General features: G+C 38.9%; 1 protein-coding gene across 4 annotated transcripts; it reads left to right on the top strand.

The window, feature by feature from the left end:
- The first annotated feature begins 411 nt into the window (after nt 1-411).
- Nucleotides 412-23214, top strand: zbtb38 (zinc finger and BTB domain containing 38). 4 transcript variants are annotated; one of them, XM_079621734.1, is made up of 4 exons: nt 412-534; nt 5229-5586; nt 6015-6149; nt 17277-23214. In XM_079621734.1, the coding sequence occupies exons 3-4, from the start codon at nt 6030-6032 to the stop codon at nt 20949-20951; spliced, it is 3795 nt and encodes a 1264-aa protein (XP_079477860.1). In that variant the 5' UTR covers nt 412-534; nt 5229-5586; nt 6015-6029; the 3' UTR covers nt 20952-23214. The 4 variants fall into 4 exon arrangements, 3 of the variants coding, with proteins under 3 accessions (XP_079477860.1, XP_079477862.1, XP_079477861.1); XM_079621736.1 differs by lacking the exons at nt 412-534; nt 6015-6149 and having other exon boundaries at nt 5566-5586; XM_079621735.1 differs by lacking the exons at nt 412-534; nt 5229-5586; nt 6015-6149 and adding an exon at nt 11305-11925.
- The last annotated feature ends 203 nt before the right edge of the window (nt 23215-23417 follow it).

Here is a 23417-nt window from a genome sequence, read left to right on the forward strand (position 1 = left end):
ACAATAGGAGCTGGTGTTAATTAATTACCATTGATTTGAGAAGAAATATATTTATATTTCACCTTCCACAAAATATGTGTATTGAAATATATTATAGGTCATTTAATGGCTTTTCAGCACTGCGACAACTATGAAACAAAGGCCTTGTTTCACAGACAGGGCTTAAATTAAGACAAAATTTGGCCTTAGTTCAAATAGGGCATTTAAGTAGCTTTTATAAATGTGCCTTAGAATGTCTGGTGTGCATCTTGAGACAAAACAATGGCACTGACATATTTTAGGACATGTCATTGCAAGTTGCTTTCAGTTAAAACTGTTCAAACATGCATTTTAGTCTGCGACTAGCTAGGTTTTAGCCTTGTCTGTGAAACCGTTTTTTCTTTTTCTTTTTTCTTCATCTTTCTGCAGCTTGTATCACTCGGCCAGTAAGTGGTGACACGTGACTGTCTTACTGAGTGATTCGTTTAATTCTCTTCAACCGCTTGATTCATTCAAAAACGAAACAGCACTCGAGTCGGAGACGCAGCGGTTGATGTAAGTTACTTATTTACTGAACTGTATACAAGTATATTCACAGTCGTGCTGTAGTACTGAATATGTGCATGGCTGTGTTTAGGCAAATCTGCCGTGTTGATTAAGTTACCACTCATTCTCGTGTGATAAATTGCAACACGTGACAGATTTGCCATTTGCCTTTTCAGTTAAAATTTCTGGTAAAATCTTCATTATATACCCTAGTCTACTCTCAATTAATTATTTGTGATCACTTGTTTACCCAGCAGTTATGTCATAAAAAATATGACACTGGGGATTTATTTGAAGGACACACATTAAAATCTAAGACCGTTTTGGACTGAGTGTTTGAAACCACCAGCACTAGTGTAAACTAGTGACACAAATTTGAGTCAAAACTAGTAAATTACATAAAACGCTTGGTTTGCTGGTTGTCTTTATAGTAACACTTTATTTTACAGTGTTCTTGTCACACATGTAGGCTACTAATAACAGTAAATCATGCTGGAACTAACCCTGAACCAAACCCTCTATATTACCAAACCAAACTCTATATTAAATAGGCCTATATGTTGTTTTTTAATATTATTACTCAATACTTAAAGCTGCAGTCCGTCGTTTTTCCTCTTTGTCGCCATCTCTGTTAGAAATCTGCAATTGCAGTTATTCGCGGAATTATTAACTGTGCGTGGGTAGTAAATCGGCATGAAACAGCGCGGATGAACACAATGTATTGAGGCTGCCGCGTCGCTGTGGAATGGATACTGTACTGTCATCAGCAATCTCAGAGTATACTTTTTGAAAGTGTCAACATTAGAATTTTCATCGGAAAATGTCATCTGAACAAGTAAGAAACATTAACTTTTGTTCTGACCAAATTCGGGGGGTGGGGGGAAGCATTGCAGTGGGCTATATCATGCTGATTAAATCTAACGATTGCTTATATCACGTCAAAACGTGAAAAATATATTTTTTCTATAGCCACTCTGAAGTCCGAAGTCTTTGGGTTTTACAACTGGTGAATCTCCAGTTGTCACTGGTGATTGTCACTTTAAACTTTCGGGATCCGCCATACCAAGTCCTAAGCTAAATCTCCACCTCCACCATCCACACACGCTAGCCGGGGACTCCTTCTCTATGTGTACAGAAGTGACGTAATGACGCAAAGACATGCTCGAAATTCCCGCGGAAATCCACCAGTACCACTGGAATTAAAATCATTATTACAAGCTTACCGTTTTGAATCGAGGTAAGGCAAGCAGATCGTTTTGAACACTGGCTGGTTACGTTTTTTTTCAAAAATTTCTTTTTTGATATTTTTAAACCCCAAAAAGTGCCGGACTGCAGCTTTAAAGGATAATTCCGGTATTTAACACCTTGAGTCTATATTGTAGTTTGTTTTGGATGAACAAGAGTGGTGGACAAAATTTTTTTGACAATGGTTCCTCTCTCGAGTTTTTGACTATAATAGAATCGGCCATGGACCCATTTAACATTGGAGTCAATGGGCATGTCCGAAAATGTCATTAAAACAGCCAATAATGTTCGTTTACAAAACTGTTAAACTCACCGAGTGGTTAGTGGTGTCCGTTGATGATTATAAACAATATATCGTCGCAATATATGATTCCAATCCGTTTATTTTGCTATAGTGGAACTATTTTTTCAGACACTTCACAACCGTGTAACTTCCGCTCAATATTTGAATCTGAAGCGTTAGCACACTCCCGACCACTTGATGGCGATAACTGATGTTTATGTCTCGCGGGACACTCACGGTCACAGTCGAGTTCAACTTCATATTGCACTGGTCAGTGGTCACGTCTTTCAATATTTTCAAGGTTTTGTTTGTTTATTTCGCTTACTCTCCCGGAGCACAGTTGCTCTGCTTGCTAGCCTTATGAGAAACGGAAGCGAGCAAAAAGACTACATCGACCAAATGTAAACAGCCCCCTTTCCGTTTCCGGTAGCGCATTTATATTAACGAGCACTCAGTCCTTCAACAGAATTCAATGGGATTTTACAAAATGACGAATAAAACACGACAGAAACTGTATTTCGCAACACTTTTTGTTTCTGGAACATCAACTAACATCACTAATCACACGGTGAGTTGCACAGTTTTGAAAACTAATGTTAAAGGCTGTTTTAATGACATTTTCGGACATGCCCATTGACTCCAATGTTAAATGGGTCCATGGCCAATTCTTTTATGGTCAAAAACTCGAGAGAGGAACCATTGTCAAAAAAATGTTGTCCACCACTCTTGTTCATCCAAAACAAACTACAATATAGACTCAAGGTGTTAAATACCGGAATTATCCTTTAAATGTATAATTAGACTGCAACAAGGACACCTTAAAATAAATTGTAACCTCACTTTCTTTTTCTTTTTAACCATCGGCTGTCAAAAATGACAGATTTTTTCAAAACAATTATTATCGCAATTAAATGATGTACTATCCTATATTGTATATTCTGTCCTCGATAATGTTTTTTATTTAATATTTTGTATTTTTAGGGGATTTATGGTACTAATTTATATTTATGGAACATTTATGATCCATTTATTACCTTTTTTGAGCATAGATCCGAAAATGAAATTTCCAACTTAAACTTTCTTAAATCTCTTTTTATTGACACATGGCAGACTATGGCTTTTAAATGAATTATAGGTTTTCAAAAACATGTTTTACTCTAACACTGTGAGAAAATCAAAGCCTTAAATCTAAACAAGCTGTGTTCCAAACTTGAGGTTGATACCTCAAAAAATGAGCTTTCAGGAAGATTTTGTTTGGGTGCAGTACCAAACGTTTCCACTGGATGAAATTCGCTTCCCAATGGTAGGCAGGCATACAAGTGTGACTATAGTGCATAGTGATATAATAGTGAATAATAGTACAGTACTAGTCAATAGTTGAATAATACAATTTATGTTGATGAATGGATGAGCCAATGTGATCTACAGTAAGTTTTTATTATTTTTCTAAAAAGTAACAAGGTACAAGGTTTCATGGTGATGGTAAAAAAGAAAGAAAGCATATTTTCTTTCTAATATATTTCACTGCTTTTGCATTCTCGCAAACATTTTCTGTTTCCCCCGAGAAACCTTGTGTTCGCTGACTTCGCTCTCAAAAATTATCTGATGCAAATAAAATGAAGTAGGGAGAAAACCTATATTTCAATTTTATCTCATATTTTTTTTCCACCACCATGTCCCCCCGATTGGAATTAAGACATTTAGTATACATTTAAAATATTCTTAAATATTGTCATTGTCCTGGGGTAGTTGCCACACTTTTTACACCAATTAATATTTCTAAGGTTTTTTACCATGTAATTACCAAGGAAAAAACTATTTAGCACTTATTATTACACGGTTCTGTGGAATACTTGATTCTGATTGGTCAATAGCGCCATCCAGTGGTATGTTATTACCGGATAACAACCGCTCAAAACAGATAACGCAGGCTCATCCGGGTAACGGGTTACTGAAGTCAGCAGCGCTAGGAACGGGTTTTCTTCATGGAAGTTTTACGTTTGGTGAGCTAATAAAGTATTATAACTCAGTCGAATCAATATTTTATGTACAGTTATTTAATTATGCCATCCAGTATCGTGGACTCGCTCTCTCTCTCATACAAATGCCGCTGCTGCCATTTTGTGACTATTGTTTGTACACTGTTGGATTATGAGATACAAACAGGTACGATTTTAAAACAAACAGTTCATCAATATCTTAGCATTTCGCCACATAAATAATTATGGGGATGTGTAATAAGTGGGATGACTGTATATCAAATCTCTTAAATGTCCGTCTAGTTTGAACTTGCCGCGCTGCTACTACTCCGCGGAAGCTTTGCATTTAAAAGCATAATAAAATATTTCAACTCAGATCAATATTTCATGTCTAATTATTTACTTATGTGGCAAGTAGCCGTAACTTGAAGGCAAGTCATGAAGCTGACTTCTGCTGATGAAACTGCAAACTGTCTTCAGTAAAACTTTTCTTTAATTTATTATAATTCTGACTCTTGTCTTAATAAATCATTTCTGGTTCTGGGTCTTTGACTGGGACTTGGTTCTATGCATCGGCTGTAGATTTGATGGCGGCAGATCTGAATGCAAACTTAAGTCAAATTAAAGAAAGGGACAGGGTTTATTTGGACTAAATGGTTAGACAAGTTCGGTCACCAGAAAAGAGAATTTTCATTATTTTCATTTTTTTAAATTTATTTTTTATATAATATACATCACAATAGGGAAGAAAAGACTATTACAACTTCCATTTCATGCCTCCTTTAAGATGCCTTTAACCTTTTAGGATCTTTCAAGTTTTGATTACCTTGACTCTTACTGGAGGGCCAGAAACCTTTCAGTTTTTTTTAAAAATATATATTTGTAGTTCAAAGATTAACCAAAGTTAATCTATCACTGTAAAGTTAAAGATTTGTTTAAAGAATTTTTACAATAGTACGGTAATAGTGATACTTGCCTTAGCAAACACCACTCATAACAGAATAGTAAATGATAGTAACAAATAAATTAATCTTTTGTGCTCGTCCTGACAGAATGATTAATAGTATTCACTATCCAGAGCTTGTAACCGTTTCAAAACCGTTTGAGAGGAGGTCTAGCTTTCCCTCTTTTTCTTTCCGTTGCTTCTCCCTCCCTTTTCCAACCCCTCCCTCTCATCTCTCTCTCTCTCTCTCTAGGGCCAGGACAGCAGCTTGATGACGCAGCATTGACAGAGGCCTGTGCAACGATTGCTGGGCTGAGAGAATAACAGAGAGGCGCTGCTTTGGCCGGCCTTGACACTCAAACACACACACACACACACACACACACACACGCACACACACACACACACACACACACACACACACACAACGGCACAAAGGAAGTACTGCTGAGAGAGAAAGCAGCTGATCTGGCCCTGAGGAGAAACTGTGTTGCCGAGTCTCTATCCGTCGCTCTCCTCACAACCATGGCAGAACAAACTGATCTCACCCTGGGCCAGACTGTTTACATCTACTGCTGCTCAAATATGGAAGAGGAGGAGGAATAGATCAGGTATATTTCAGCCCCGCTCACTCAGAACTCTCTCTTTCGCTGTCTTACTCACTTTACTAACACACAGAGAGATTGTCCATTAATGCTGACTAAAAAGAGGCATTAAAATGTACGCTGTGCTTTCCACTTTGGGCCAGACGATCGAGTGTCCACGAGCGAGATTAGTGTGCGTTTGTGTGTGCAAGCTTGTTTTGAGCATATACTGTGGGAATCCATCCAGACAGTCGTTTAAGTGCGTTTCTCTTGATTGCGTTCCAATAAAGGCGGGCCTTACTGTAATAGTGACATAATAATCTTGTAAACGACATAAAACTAAAGGTTTCCTGCACTATGATATGATTAATTTATATAACTGTGGAATTTTTTAATAGTGACAAGATGAAATATTGTAAAATAATAATAAAAAACATGCATACTAAAAATTGCAGGACTGGGGATTCTGCATGATGACCACCAGGGGGCACAACACAGTAGTTCCTCGCACAGACACACATTTAACCATACCAACAGGGACCAGAGGAAAGACGATCTCGATTATGAGGAGCGGAATGAACAAACGTCAGGTTGGTAAAGGGATTTTAATCTTACTGCGTCATTTAGAGAGTTCGAATTTAATAAGTCACTTGATAGCAGGAAATGTAGAACTGTAACCTGCCCTCTTGCTTTTGTTCCAGCAAGACCACAAAATTAGTGTGGTTATACATGTGATGATGTTCATGTTTGATTTTTATTTGTCTGTCTTTGATGTATTCACATTTGAGCTGAATAGCTCCCTGCTACAATTTTGTTTCATGAGCGGCAAAGTTTCCATCTATAATTCATTACGAAACACAATAGCCCACATATTGACCTAGGCCTCATCTTGATCGCCAGAGCGATTTGTATTAGTGTTCTGTTTGTTTTCTTTCGCTTTTTTATGTTATACTTCAGGCCATTTTGGCCTTGAGTGGAAGATTGATGCAATGAGCTCACTTTGGACCGTGGTTTTACATAGCATAGAGTAGGCCTCACTTTGACAGGCCTCAGATGTATTAGCATCTTTGATACTTTCAGGGCCACAGCCTGCTAGACGTATTATATAGTGACAGAGAACAAAAGTACTTCAGCTAAGCAGCACTTGTCTGCTAACGGTTCACTGCTTACTTATGACTCAATGATGACTAAACTCATTACTCCTCGGGGTTATTTAGAAGCAGTATCGCATTGCAGAAGAATTCATTGCAACCTTTTTTTTCCAGAGGTTTTTTGTTAGGGGTTAGGGTATAGCAGCTGAAACTGGAATAGAAATTTTATAATTTATAGTCCACTCTTATCTCTGAATTTCTCAACCTCTCATGTAAATATACAGGGAAGCGAGAAATATTGCCACCCTTGATCAAGAATACACCCACACATCTTTTAATTTGTAAGTTTATTACAATTAAGTTAGATTATAATCCATATTACAGATATAAATTGTAAAAATATTGGAATACATTTTCTTATTTTACACATAACGATAAAACTGTACACAAAAACAAAGCACAATAATGTAACAATTGAATATAGCAAAAGCAATATTATATTAATAGTAATATAATAGCAATGATAATTAATAATATATGTTGTATTTATACACTCTAAGAAAAGTTTGTGAAAATGCATCCCAATATACTGTTAATGGAAAGGAATTTTCTGTATTGATTTCTCACAGGTGTTTTACATATATTTTTAATTATGCTTTGCATTATTTCGTGTTTTTGGGTCCGTAAACTTAATGGGAAAGGTACTGGTAATTTTCTGCCAAAATATAATTAGTTTTTCTTTTAGTGTATTGATAGTTTATTATATAATATTTGTAATTTTGATAAGATAATATATATATTAACATGGAAGGTTTTTATATTCCAGGGGATCCACTCTTTTTAACCAATGAATTTCTATTCTCTTTCCAGATAAATAATTTTTACATATAATTTTACAATCCTTGCGATTAATATATTTACATACCGGTAATTAGATATAATGATTTATATTACTTGTATATAGATGTATTAACTTTTTAAGTCCAATAAGACAAAAAAAATTATTTGTAATGTTTGTCCCATTTGGATCCAGTTATTAGTTCCAAAGCAATAACGCTCACTGCAATATAGCATGTAAAATTTCGATTCAGATAGCAGTAGCATGCAAAATGTAGATTCTGTTTTAATCTAAATTATTCAACCCCCATTGCAAATAAGGTTTATTGGCAAAATGTACAGACTTTCAGCTGTTTGCAATGAACAAATCAAACAAAAGTAATATAAATAGCTCAACACAAGAAATCTTTCTTGTGGTTTCCCCAAATTCAACTGAAAATGCAACTTTTAATGACTTCTGCTGTCTCAAAATTATTCAACCCCCTGAATAGATCCCTCACAACAGCACAAATATGCAAAACAGGTCTCAAGCACACCTGATGCAACTAATCAAGGTCTTCATTAGTCGCACCATGTGTGCTTGAGCTAGAACACCTAAAATATATGAACTGGCTAGGTTTGTTGAGTGTCACATTTGACTGCATGTTAGAAATATGGCTAAGTCAAAAGAATGGTCCAAAAGGTTAAGAGAAGATATCATCTCCCTTCACAAACAAGGAGCAGGATACAAACAAATAGCAAAGGCACTAAATGTTCCTAGAGACACCGTTGGAAGCATAGTTTGCATGTTCAAAGTTAAAGGCCCAGTGGTTACACTACCTGGACGGGGTAAAAAAAAAAAAAAAAAAGGAAGCTATCAACGGCTGCAACCAGATTTCTGAGAAGGCAGGTTCAGAAAAACCCTCAAGTGTCTGCAAAAGACCCGCAGCAAGACTTGGTGGCAACCGGCACTGAGCTTTCAGCTTGCACAGAAAGGCGTGTACTAAACGCATGCCAGAACTCCAAGACGTACAAAAGCACAAGAAAAGTCGCCTCCAATTTACTCAAAATTATATAAATAAGCCACAGAAATTTTGAGATTCTGTTCTGTGGAGCGATGAAACAAAACTGGATCTGTTTAGAGGAAGAAGAATGAAGCAAATGCTGAAAAGAATACTCTGTCTACAGTTAAGCATGTTGGAGGCTCGGTGATGCTCTGGGGCTGCTTTGCATCCTCTGCCACTGGACATCTGCAGCGTGTCGAAGGCAAGATGGATTCATTGAAGCATCAGGAAATCCTAGGAGAAAACATCATGCCGTCACTGAGGAAGCTGAAGCTTGGGCGTCATTGGACCTTCCAACAGGACAATGATCCCAAGCATACCTCAAATTCCACCAAGGCTTGGTTGCAGAATAAATCCTGGTAGATTCTGCAGTGGCCATCAGTCACCCCATAGAAAATCTCTGGTGGGATTTGAAGAAGGCGGTTGCAGCACGCAAACCCAAGAATATGACTGAACTGGAGGACATTGCTCATGAGAAGTGGGCTAAGATTTCTCAGAAACGCTGCCAGAAGCTGATGTCTGGTTATACATCTCGTTTGCAGTAGGTCATAACAGCAAAAGGGTGTTCTACTAAGTACTAAAGATGCTTGGCATGAAGGGGTTGAATAATTTTGAGACTGCAGAAGTCATTAAAAGTTGCATTTCCGGTTGAATTTTGGGAAACCACTTGAAACATTTGTTGAATTGAGATATTTCAATTATTTAGATTTTTTCAGGGGGGAGGGGGAGTGTTGAATAATTTCAATTACAACTGTACTTAAATTATCTTGTAGCCTAAGTTGATAGTCCAAATCACAATTTTCTTTTAATTATAAGTATTTTCCAGGACTTTGGCGACACTGATATCATGTATGAAATTTGTTTAGACATATTACAGCAATTATTCAAAATATCCAAAAATTGTATATTCCTAATTGTGTATAAGCAGACAGTGAGAGGTTGTTGGCTGCATGGAGAGATCAATGATCAGTCTAGCTTCTGATTCTTATTTTACCATCAGTGGTTCACTTATAAAACAACCTAAGAGCTGAACACAGGCCAGGCCACTAGTGAATGCAGCCTTTGTTACAGGAGCTTGTCTTCCTGGCACCCAGGTAATCAGCACTCAGCCTTGTTTCCAGAAATAAACGCTGGTATCTGGGCATTAGGTTCACATGATGCACTGCGAGCTGAAGGAGGCGGTCTTCCGCAAGCTTTAAAGAGACACTTCACAGACTTTAAAAGAAGGTCTGGTACATTTAACTCAGATGTAAGCGAGGGCTTATTTGACTGAAAACTAAATAAATATAGCATAAATATATATAGTGGAATAAACCCTTTTTCTTGATGCCATCTACAGATGCCACCCACTTCTGGGAAAATCTGGGATTTTTGTTCTCATTTAAATGTGGAAATAGTTTTAGGATCTTTAAAAATATAACCCTAAGAAAAATAGAACATACTATCTAACATATTGTTAGGTCACTTATAAAAGTGTCATCAGGTTTTGGTTCAGCTGAAGTGCTGCTGTCATTACAGCAAAAGAGGGACAAATAAATACTAAGACATAAGAAACATCTTTTTTCAATTCAAATTACACTTTACACAAAATAGCAGCTTTTTCACCAGTGGTCTCAGAGCTCAGATTACAAGGAATTGTATTTCTGTACAATGTCCATTATAATTGAATTATGGACATTAAATAGTTGAAGTGAGTAATCTACTGTTTAATAGTGTTTGGGAACATTTTCAATTCTGTTTGATGACTGTATAGAATACACACCAAATATTCAATATTTTTTGTTTAAAAAAAAAGATTCATAATTATATTAGTGTGATTAAAATATGTTGGAAAATAAGGAGAAGCTTTAGAGAAAATAAATATTGTTAGAAAAAAAGCATAAAAAATTAAATAACCATACGTATTCAAAGGATTCGTGTGCAGTATTTATATGCAGTCCTCACTCTGAATAAAGACATACCCAGTTTGGGCCATAAAATTTAATAACCTGCAGATGGAATTTGAAGTTGCTCCTCCTATTTTTCCCTGTCCATTTTCTCCCATTCTCTCCCTCCCGTCTCCTCCCTCTCTCGCGTTCTCTGCAGAACAGCTGCATCCCTTTGCATCAATCAGCAGCCATGTTGAAGGTGATCCCACAGTCCCCACCACCTTTCCACTTCCTCCCGAGCTCTCGTTCTCTCTTCAGTGCTCTTGCGCACTCACTCACTCTCTGTCCACGGCGTTTTTTCAACCTTTCGCTGAAACCCCTCTCTAGTCGTCCGCCATGTTCCTTCTTCCTGTCCTTGTCTCAAATCACCATTTCTGCTTACTCATGCACTCTCTCACCCTCTCTTTCTCCTCGGCTGCTCGCCCTCCTTCTGTTTGATTTCAGAAATAAGCGTTTGAGAAGCAGACTGTGCCGTCTCTCTCTCTTGCTCGTTTTCTTTCTCTCACACCCACCCACCACCTCCACAAAGATGCACATATAAAAATGTTGCAGCAGTGATAGCGGTACAGCTTAGCCACAACAGCAAACAGCCACGTTCAGATGTGCAGAAACACATTCCGGACCAGAGAAAAGCATGTTTCATAAGGTGGGCGAGTGACAGGCAGAGAACACAAACATGTGTGTGCCTGTGCATCTAAATTCATCGCTGTTCATGATCTTTTTTTGGAGGGGTGGGGGCAGCGGGGCTCATCTAAAATAGCAGCAACCAGACCGCCGTTATTTATTCTACGTGATGGAAAATGTCAGACTCTGCCTCGCGTCAGGTGCCATTTTTGTTTTGACACCAGTGGTTGCATTGTTGCATCCACCTCACATGCACGGCATTGCGAGCGCTTCTCACACATTATCGTGTGCTGATCCGTTTTTTCCGCGCTCTCTCGTTCCGGCTGCCCTTTTGCTGTGGTTAATGAAGTTGCAGTCCTTGCTAGCACGCCGCATCTCCTATCCGCTGCTAATAATGCACAGACAGCAGTGGAGCTGCCCTGCCCGACTATTTATAAACTCCACAGTGGGCGAATAGACCCTGGTGGCCAGCTAGCGAGCGTACGGAAGGAACGAGACCTATAGCAGGGTGCAGTGGAGCAGACTGATGCCCCCTGCCACCTCTGGACTGGGCGTCTCACGCAGAGAGGGCACCGGGACTAGGGTGAACGAAAAAGAGAGAGAGTGAGAGAGAAAGAGAGAAAGAGAGAGAGCAGGATAGACTTATAGGAGAGACTGCGATCGCAGCAGAGAGCAGCAAGTGACGAGTTGAATCAAAAAAAAAAAAAGCTGTAACACTTTCGCCTGCAAACGAAACATCTTTTTCCAGCCATCAGTGGATCACAGGAACTGTAGGGGAAGGCGTGAGCGATGTTTTCCGCTCTCCATCCACTGAAGCGCTTTCTCTGATTAACTGAAATAAAGGTACGTTCAGCATGCTTTTCCCTCCAGTTTCAAACAGACATAGTCGAGCGCTTTTTTACAGGGCAGCTCATGACGACTTTTGTGATTTTATCTGTAAGAATGAAAGCTACTGTAATGTTTTCGCTCTTTATTTGACTGAACATTTCATACTCATAGGCAAATGTTTCTCTTATTTTGTACAGAACGGTTTGAGGGAAGGTGGGGGATTTTTATTTTTCCGCCATTTCGCTTATCCGGTATGGTAAGTCACGTTAAGGGTGTGGCAGGGGATACATCCACGGACAACAAGTGTATTTTACGCCTATATAAAATGCCTGAATGTTGAATAAATCTTTAACGGCCAAGGCAACAAATAGCGAGCCTAAATGTTTTGTTTTTTAATGTAAAAGGGCCCTTCAACTCAAATTCGCATTGGCATCCAGCTCTTCGAGTCTAGGGGATGTGATTTTGACTGCGTACTAGTCCACTGAACTCGCACACACACGCACAACAATGCAGATAATAGTGATCCCAGGCCATTGTCCGCAGCTAAATGCTACCGGGGCTTCCCAACATGGCGCAGTCTGTAAGAATGAACCGTTTTTCTCTGGACAGAAAGCACAACTGCCTGCTCAGCCGCCATTCATACAAATCCCAATAAGTGCTGCGCCACAGCATGTTGCCGTGACAACGGAGGCCTGTCAGACAGGGAGCAGGCGGATGTTTTCCCAGCGATTAAGAGAGGTCTGTCCCTCCCGCTCAGTGCAATCACAAACAGTCCAGATTAAAATAGATCCTCAGCAGCAGCATAGCAATACAATCTGGCATGATGTTACATCCAGATTGTTTAATGCAGAGTAAAGTAACAGGCTGAGTAATACTGCTGTGTCATGTTTTTGATGATCAGAGGCAGATATTTCTTCTTTGTGGTTCTGTTGTTTCCTTTCTCTTTATGAGTAACGCATAATGCATCAGGGTGACCACGGAACAGCCTAAGAAAATTATCTTCTAAACTAGTTTGTCTGTTCGGAAACAGAGCACTGACCATAATGCTTTGCTTGTTAATAATTTTAATATGTAATATTAATGTCCCAGAATTTAGATTCTAAAATCCAAAATTGTTAGTCCAAACAAGATCGACCTCTACAGTCTAATAGAACATTTACAGGCAGCCATTTTACTTTATACCAAGATGCTTTTTGTCGTGGTTTCAAAATGGCTGCTCTGTTGAAAGAAAAAAAGTCTCAACAGAGGCACGCAAAACTTTACCTTTTCACCAGAATCACGTACATTACTGAAAAAATAACGCATGCACATTGTAGAGCGTCTAGTCCATGTACGTAGAACATAGTCAGTTTAATACAAGCGCTCCAATGGAAACTACTAACAATGGCAAAACGTAATCTCTTTTTACTTGATGGGGAACATGCAGAAAATGCTAAATTAGCAATGACTGTCATTTGTGCAAGTGTCTAAAAAGCAATTCTGCAATTTGGCAAATAAAAAGGTCATTTGACGCCCAAGTTTCAGTTTAGTCTCCCACACAAGTAAAGGCCTAAAAACTACACTGCAGTCATTCATTTAAAGAACAATATGATTTGGATATTCCATCACCGTGTGATTCCATCACAGACAAAACTAGGGCCTCATACACAAAATGAGCAAGAGAGGAGAAAACACGTAAACAATCCATTTGAAAAACTGTATTCACTTTGACCTTTGTGCCTCCAAACAATATACTGTGCTTTGCTAGTACATTGGCCATGAGTGTTGCTGCATCTGACATATTTCCACTTTGCAGTGGCAGGTCACTCTTCCTCGTGGGGAGCAGTCGAACTGGAAATAGATATTGAGAAGCAGAAATAGGTCAGTTTGCTAGGATGGATATTCAAAAGTTTTTGTGCTCCTCTACCAGCAGGGAGATGGAGAATCTGACCTTTGATCATTTCCTCATTGTGCCGCTATGTAGTTTAGCCAACTAATGAGTCAAACGAGCATCATGCACTGGGTCATAGACAGAAAATGAAGGACGAAAAATAAAAGAAAATTAGCCAAATCACATTAAAGTGAATGAAAATTAATGATTAATGAATTAAATATGTTACAGTGAGAAATTAATTATTGTGTTTATTTTTTATCATTTTCAATCTCATATTTATATATTGTTTATGTACACTATAACACACTGTTTAGCTATTTTAATGTAATTTACTTGGAAGTGCTTGTGTTGTGTCAAATACATATTTATCTGCCAAGGCCGGCTGATCTCTATAGATGGCATTTTAATGCGGTATTTGCCAACTTTTCCCTGTTACATATGGTTGCAGCTGTCCCTTTTTCACTTTATTTCATCTTCCCACTCTGACAGCTGGCATATAAATAAGTAAATAATTAATTAAATAAAATGCATTTTCTCATTATAGGATACAGTAATAAAACTTTTTTTCCCCTGAAATATTATGAAAATTGAAGTTTAAATAAAAAGTCCAAGTTACTGCTTATAAATCATTATGTACAAACACTGTCAATACAAGACACATCTGTTATTATTCTTAGGGATTTTGTGTTGTTTTTTAATGTCTTGTTTTTGCTTATCCATGACTTCTATTTTGAGGTCATCTTGTTCTTGTGAGTCTTTAGTCTCTGTCAAATGTATCCCTCACATGACCTAATTGTGTTCAGCTGTGTTTTGCTCCCTCATTAGTTCTTGTGTATTCTGTATATTGCTCCTGTTTGCCTGTTGCCTTCAAGTGCATTGGTTAGATCTTGCGTCAGAATAAGGAAATCATAATTATGGCATGTTATGTATTCAAGTCTGCAAGACATAGCCAAAAAGTACAATATGTTATTATAGGTAGAAGTTTTTGTAGGTATATATATATTTTAGGTATATTTATCTCAAAATAAATAGCTTGAAGCTGTCTTGTGTGACAGAGGTGCAAAAGGAAAATAGCTATTATTGTGCTTTATACACATCCTAAGTCCAGGATATAACTTAAACTATGATTTATTTAGGCCTATGTCCAGAATTATTTATCTGTATTCCAGCCCTTTTTCTCACTCTCTCCCCCCCCCCCCCCCCCCCCCCCCCCCATAATTTTTTCGTCAAAACAGGTCATGTTATGTTTTGTTTTGGGATTTTTATATACTCCACCATAAAAAATAAAATGGTCAACATTTACTCATCCTCCTGTCGTTCAAAACCTGTATGACTTAATTTCATCTGTAGAACATATTTTTGAGAAATGTGAGAAGTGTTTTTTTTCTCTCCATACACTGGAAGTCAATGGTCTCCAATGTTGTTTGGTTCCTAACGTTTTCATCTTCTTTTGTGTTGAACAGTAGAAAAAGTCGTACGGGTTTGCAGCAGGTTTGGGTAAATGAAGACAACATTTTCATTTATGAGTAGAGTATCGGAAAGAGCAATCTGTTCAGGAACATACATAAACTTGAAGGTGAAATAACACTAATAAACAATCACAATATAAGCCTTTAGGATCTGGCCTATCAGGTGGCAAAAGTCTTCTCATTACAGCAGTAAGGGCCCAGGTAAGCCTCCCCATGGCTAAAGCAACCTTATCTGTTTGACTTATTAATAATAATTTGGTCACATAGATGAGCGCTCTATGAAGGTTAAACAGCGTCAGCATTAACTTTAAACTTATCTTCTAGTGCCCCTGGGATATTTTTAATTGAGAGAACCATACGTGGCAATATGTTACTAAAGACCCATTGTCAATAGAAGCACAGCAGACATGCCAATGACAAACAGTCTATTCGTTTGATTTAGCTCACCTGTTCCCGTGCCCCCTAATGCTTGGAGTTTTGGGTTACAGTTTATGTTTTCCATTTGTATAATCCGGCCCTGCCAGCAATTTATTAATTATACCTTGATTTTGAATAATACATTTTACTTTGTGGAAGTACCGGTTAGAGAACAGCACTTTCCCAGCCATGGATTCTTGCTCACTTCCTCCAGTAGACAATGGGATCATATTGTGGCTTTCAACACATGCAATGATGAGCAATAAGTCACCATTCTTATCCTTCAATATCCAGTGAACTAAGCTGTCCTAAAAATAAATACCAAATGGAGATAGAAGTGCACAGGTCAGTGGCAAAATATTTATTTAAAATTTTGTATTCAAGACAAGTCAAGTCAAGTCGTCTTCATTTATTTTATTTACAATGTAGATTGTTTCAAAGCGGCTTTACAGTGATAAACGGATAATTTAAGGTAACAGATTGTTTTGGCTTTATAGCGGTTCTTGAATAAAGATATTTTCCAGCTAAAGTTAGTTTTGATTGATTCACTTCCGTCACAACGATCATTAGTTATTAAATTAATAATATTCAAAACTTATTTTCTTTTTTTAAGGATTGTAACCTATTTATGCAAATTGTTAATGTGCATTTATTTGTTTTTTCTGTGCAATTACTTCTGTTTTATGCTTTTCTTTATCTATGTGTACTTACCTTGTACAAAGTATGCTTCTGTATTCTGTAATCTTGAGCACAAAAATATGGTAGAATAAAGACTGTTATGGCATTGTGTAAACATCTATAATAAATCTCTACCAGCCTTCACCTTCCCTGCATCAAAACAACATCAAATGTCTTTGCACTATATAACTGATGTGGTCATTATCAATATTTGGGTATAAGAACAGCATATATTACAGTTTTGGTTATAAGGTAACTGCATCTGCTTACCACTGTACATTATGTACTAGCTTCACTTGATAGTGAACCAAGTGGCGTTGAGTTTATGAGTTGAGTCATGCTGCCATCTAGTGGTTTGATGTGATTCCAATCTTATTATAGTCAACAAATAATTACACTTCTCATTATGTGGTTTAACATGTCTCCTTTCTACTTTTTTTATTTATTTGAGTAATGGTTAAATGTCATGTTAAACCAATACACACACAAAAAAAATTGTTTAACATTTAAGGAGATGGTTTACCCAAATAGAATTAATCTTTACCATTTACCATGTTATTCCAACCCTGTAGGTATTTCCTTCTTCTGTGGAACACAAAAGAGTTTATTCTTTTGTGCTCTGCCAAAGAAAAAAAAAAGGCATAGGTTCAGAACAGCAAAACAAATATTTTTAATTTTTTGGGTGCAGTCATTCAGCCTAGGCAAAATTTAGTGCCATGATCAGTGATGATCTGTGAACAGTGACTTGTTCATTAAGTACATTGAATACCTCATCCAGTTATTTTTCCTTTCCCTACCCCCGGTAAAACAGTTAATTGACATCAAAAAACAAAGGTCATGTGCTGTTATCTCAAAGTAGCCATCATTTTAACAGATTTAAATGATTGTTTTTTTGTGTTTTTCTTTTTCTTTGTGTCTCTTCTCTGCAGATGACTGTGGTCAACCCCAGCACTCTTGGTCTGGTGGACAATTCCCACCCCCAAACTGTCCTCAGTCATCTTAGTGAACAGCGTTCTCAAGGCCTATTCTGTGATGTAATAATCGTTGTGGAGGATGTCAAATTCCGTGCTCACCGCAACATACTGGCTGCCACAAGTGGATATTTTCGTAATGCTTTCAAAACGCCCGATGTCTACACATCCAGCCAGGTCCTGGAGTTAACAGACCTAAAATCGGAGGTCTTTGCTAGCATTCTAAACTTTATCTACAATGCCAGAGTGGATTCAAGTAGTACAGAGGACAGCAAGTCTCTGGTGGCAGCTGGGAAGCGTTTAGGAATTCCCTTTCTGGAGAAATTGCTTGACTTTGAAAGGCAGAGCTCTGGTCTCTTGCAAGGTCAAGCCTCTGCAAGCTGCAGAAAATCAAACAGTCAGTCAAAGTTGGCAGACACATGCACACTGAAAAAAGAGACACTCAAGCCTGAGGAGTTAGACTGCTCCAAGGGCCCAAGGATCACCAATGCTTTCTCCATTACTGAGGTTGGGGCAGTAAACAACCCATTCTCTACACTGGATCACCGTAACAAAGGTATTGAGGAAGGGTATTCTCCTTCCAGCTCCCAAGATACAAGCATATCACCCACAGAGAGTGAGCCTGCTCAGGCTCTAACCGAGCACTCGTATGCAGTGAGCCAGGGGCAAGAATCTAAAGAGGTTAGCCAGGGGAACGATAACGGAACAATCATGCCCGTCGTTCCTCCAGCTAAGCCCGTGGTTAACAATAGACTTGGACCTATAAAGAAGCGTCGTATACATGGGAACAGTATTCCGTCTCTCTCAATTGAGCCAGGTGCAACTATGCCCACTATTACTGGCACATCTGCAGTGGAAAATGCTACTGTTGCACCATTATCTTCCTCCCAGTTATCCTCAGATGCAGCACCAGTGATACATTCCAGCCTTGATCTCTTGCCACCACTTGACGTTACGCCCTCTCAGGATGCAGAGCCACCCTGCCTCAGTCCTCAGAATACACCCAGTGACCCCGCCTTCTGCTGCCAGCAATGCCCTGAAACCTTTAATGACTCTACACTTCTCACCATCCACATGCAAATACACAAAAGATTTGTCAGTCATTTGTTTTGCAAGTACTGCCATAAAAAGTTTATGCATCTGAAAAGATTGCGCAATCATGAGCAGGTTTGTGTGAAATCTCTAAAAGGTCCATCTGAGTTAGAGACAAATAATAAAGACTCTTTGAGAGTCCCAATCTCTAATGGTACACCTAATGAAAATACAACGCAACACTCTTCACCTCCACTAGATCTCCATATCCCTTTAAGTTTAGACCCCACATTGACTAGTCCCCCTGAGCTGTCTCAGGATCAAGTTAATAGGACCTTAAAAACAAGTAGCTCTTCAAGGACATATAAATGTTCTGTATGCAAACGGGCTTATGTGACCATTTCCAGCCTAAAAAGACATGAGAATGTACACTCGTGGCATAGAGCCTATCCTTGTCACTACTGCAACAAAGTTTTTGCTCTGGCTGAGTACCGCACAAAGCACGAAATTTGGCATACTGGGGAACGCCGGTACCAGTGCATCTTCTGCTTGGAGACCTTCTTGACTTATTACATCCTCAAGAATCACCAGAAGTCCTTTCATGGCATTGATCCACAGCTGGCTGTCAATAAAAAATCAGCTAATGGTGGATTCAAGGGGAGTGTCTACCCCATAAAGCTCTACAGGCTTCTCCCAATGAAGTTTAGAAAGAAACGTTATAAGTCATACAGTCAGACATACTCTGAGGGGTTCGAGGGCAATGATGATTCCTACAGTGAACCACTGGGCAGCTGTTCCCCCGACACACTTTTTGACAGTGCAGTACCTACAACTAATTCAGATATTGTTAATGGTCAATCATTATTTTCAATGCCAGTGACATTCATGGCCACTCCGAAAATGATGGCATCAGAAACTCCTCGCATCAGCTTTGACAAACCGTGTGACCAAAACATAGGATTTCCTATGTCATCTGAGATAGACCATCCTTCAATACACCTCTCTACTGATTTCAAGAAACAGTCTGGATTTGATGGCAAAGGGTCGCCGCTCTTCAGCCACAGATTTACAGATTCTTCACAAGTAATAGAGAAAAACACAGGGACCTCTCTCATTACAAGTGGAAGTGACAGAGATTCTTCAACAGAGAAAAACACAGAAAACAGCACAGACATACTTCCATTCCTCAACATACCACCTGTCTGCTCCTTCGAAGGGTTGAGCAGGCTGAGTGAACTGTCAGCAGCAGCACAAACCATTGAGGACATGGCTAATCAGCTGCTACAAGCAAGACCCGAGAGCATAACACCGGATCAGCCACCTAGTGGAAAGACAGAAACGTACATTGCTAAGCCTGCATGTCCAGGCCCATCCGTTGACAACCAAGTCCTTCCCCTCTGCCAAATAACAGTGAAGATTGGCAACGAGGCAATTGTTCGACGAAAAATAAAAGGCTCAAAGCTATTTCCAAAAAAGAGGAAAAGGAAAAGCTGGAGACAAGAGGGCATAGGTCAAAATAGCCCTGCAGAGGAGAGTATTGGAAGTCCAAGTCTGCGACTGAGAACAGAAGTCACATCACTCACAAAAAAAGAATCACATAATGACCCAAATGATCCTGAAACCGACAAACTATGGCGACCCTATTACTCATATAAACCTAAAAAGAAGGGTAAGAAACTGAAACGCAAACGAACAAGGATGAAACATGTGAGATGCTACACAAGACCATTGTCACCTGAAGCCAACGAAGACTTCAGAGAGACACTGTTCTGTCCAGATGAGAGGATCTCAGCAGACAACTATGGGGTCAGGAGGGAGCCAAGGCTTAGCAGCCAAAAGGAAGCTTTCTCCTGCCACAGCTGTGAGAGCTCTTTCTCTAGCCAGACCTCCCTCAGCATGCACATCATCAGCTGCCATCAGCCACGCTGCAGAATATGTGGTAAACAAAGTCCCCCTGAATCCAGCACAGCTGGGCCCACTGCAGAGGATAGTGGTGACTTTATCTGCAAGAGCTGCTCTGAGGATGGCTCCTGTTTCAGCTCGGATGTGGCATCCCACAGTCTGAGCATGGAAAAACGTTACAGATGTTCTTACTGCCCACAGCGGTTCCTTTACCTTGCCACTAAGAAAAGTCACGAGAAAAAACACCTAGAAAAGTCAGATAAAGGACACAATTGCAGATATTGCTCAAAGGTATGTAAATCAGCAGTGCTTTTGAGTGTGCACGAGAGCAAGCACTTCAAGTCAGAAGATGGAGAAGATCCAGACAGGACATGTAAAATAACCAGTTCCTTTTCTGATGAGCGCAAAGGACAGATCAAACCTGAGCCTTGGGAAAGCATGTATACCTGCTCCGAGATCAAGCCAAAGATGGGGGAACCTATGGACATAGATTCTGAGGGGAATTATCCTACAATCACCAGTGTCTACAAGAAAACGTCTTCGTCATTTCCTTATGCAGCAGATGGCAGGTCTTTTAATCCCCTTCCTTCAGAGATAAAGAGGAAGAAGTCCAAGAAAAAAAGCATTTTGGAACGTTCTAAAGGATTTGGATTTGAGGGGCACACACAGGACTCTGTGACATGGGGCCAACAGGATTGACCTGCCAACACAGGTACAACCAAGTAACGTGCTGACTCAGTCCAATCTGTCAGCCAAGAATGCCTGTAACCAAAGGAACTTCCCAACAGCCTACAGTTGCTCATGTCAGAGCGGCATTTCTGTAAAGAGGAACCTCGGTTTCACACCCACGACAGGAAGGAAATGCATCTCCTGCTGATGTCACATATAATAATGACGTAAGTGACAAGGCAGGCCTTACAACGTTTGAAAAATGGGGGAAAAACGCACAAGAAAGTATGAGTAGGTTAGCGTAGTGACTTTGACTTCAAGAGAACTTGTGATGTAAATATAGAGTATTTTTGGTCGTTCACATGAAATACTATTGGTAGTTTTCCACGTTTTTTTAATGAGAAAAAAAGTGGGTTTATTTTTATACGTTTTTATTTGTCTAAGTCAGGTGGATCTTCCCTATTTCATTGCTCATTGTGTTGTATTCTATGCATCAAGTAAAGTGAACGACTAGCAGCACCTTACAGTAAAGATAACTGCGCGTGATTGTACCTTTTATTGTAACATAACACCATTACCACCATTTCAGTCTATTTGCTACACACAAATGCATTAATAACTCTGCTGATAAATATGGTAAATATTATTTTCCTGAATATACCAAAAGTTTTACCTTTCATTTATAAAATTGTGTTTAATTTTGTGGAATACTTCCAACAAATCATTAAATAAAAAAAATAACACATAACACAAGTCATGTTATTAAGTGGCCTATAACTCAATATCTTGGTAAAATTGTTGTAATGTTGGAAAATGTAATAATGTTAGTAATGATATTTAATAAATGTTTTATCACATTATCCCCTGGTTTCACAGGAGGTGAAACCAGGCCTACATTTAGCATATGAAAACGAGGCTGTGGAATAGACGGACAGTTCATGCAATAGGCTGTATTTAGAGGTTTTTTTTATTAACCATTTGTACAAATGGTTAATTTTATTGTCTGCACAATATATGACAATACTATTTTAAGAGTTTTTTTGACAATTGGAAATATTTTGGAGAGATGGATGTTTTGTTCGCTGACTGTTAAACATGCACTATGGAGGATTTTTAGTTACTGTTTGCCTCTCGGACATCATATCATTTGCACACGCATCCCAACTGACTCTAGAAACTGGGAACGGGCAGATGAACGATGAGCTATTTGTTTATCGTGCTTTAATAGCATTTACTTTTTTGTGTATATAACAAGTTATGCCAATAGGTAGGTGATTGGCTGTAATTTGTGAGCTATCTTCAGTCTAGCTCACTAATAAACAACAATTACGTGTCATTGAAAAATATATAATTACAATGCTTCCCAAGACAGATTACAATGCCCCGCCCTCACCTGTGCCATACGTCATCACTTGCTGGGGCTACACACGCACTGGCCAAAGGGGCAGCTCAGAAACGTCCCTATCACAGGAATTCAAAAAAAGAAGAAAATACAGGCACAGGACAGTGTCTCTGTAGACCACCACACACTTCTAGTAGTCAATCCTTTTTTTTCCCTTCAAAAATCCTGCATAGTGCACCTTTAAATAAAAGGGTATGCAAGGCTACAACACATTAAACAGCATTATAGCCTTGTTTTCATTTGTGGCACATTAAAGTGGCATTTACCACTGACTAAGGTCTATTGTAATGTTGGCTGAGATCCTGACAGTAATAAAATATCAAATGTCAGTTGTGCACAATTGGAACATATTTCATCACATTTCCTAATGTCAAATCTTTAGAATCCATTATACAAATAAACTGAAAAAAACATGGAGAGGTTGAAAGAGAGAGAGAATGAGTGAAACAGAACCCAGAGCTCCTCTTCCTCCTGAAACTGCAGATTTGTAAGTGGGAACTCTGTTTATTCATTCAGATTGTCTCTCTCACTCTGTCTTTGGCACTCCATGCTGACCCATCTGAGAAGCTCATTCCCGTTTCTCTGTCCGTCCTCCACACAATGCGGCATTCAGTGTCTCGTCTGGGCCCACGTGACACCAGCGCCAGATGTTCTGAACTCTCCGCCACCGTTAACTCCACTCTCTGGAGATATGCTGAGATCTGGTAGCAGGTTTGTGCCCAAGACAGAAAGCCTATCAGTGAAATGTATGTGAAGGTTTTCATTCCTTCCAGGTCATTGGAGAATGTCTGGTAGTTTATTCATCTGTACCAGAACGTTGATTTACTTTTTTTTAACTTTTTTTTTTTACATCACCAGACAGCCTATCAGCTACTTATGTTTTGCATGCCTAATCCATCAAAAAAAAAAAAAAAGCATCTGCCAGTATACTCAAATAATGGGCGGTCTCCATATCTAACCGACATAAACACATGTTACAAAGGACTTTTATTTTCAACACACTACTTTTACAATAGCACAAGCCCTAAATACGTCCAACTGACACGTCATTGATAAAGATGCAACACATCATACATTTGCATTTAATATATTAT

The sequence above is a fragment of the Phoxinus phoxinus genome (genome assembly GCF_949152265.1).
Source record: "Phoxinus phoxinus genome assembly, chromosome: 8".
NCBI classification, from domain to species: Eukaryota; Metazoa; Chordata; class Actinopteri; order Cypriniformes; family Leuciscidae; genus Phoxinus; species Phoxinus phoxinus.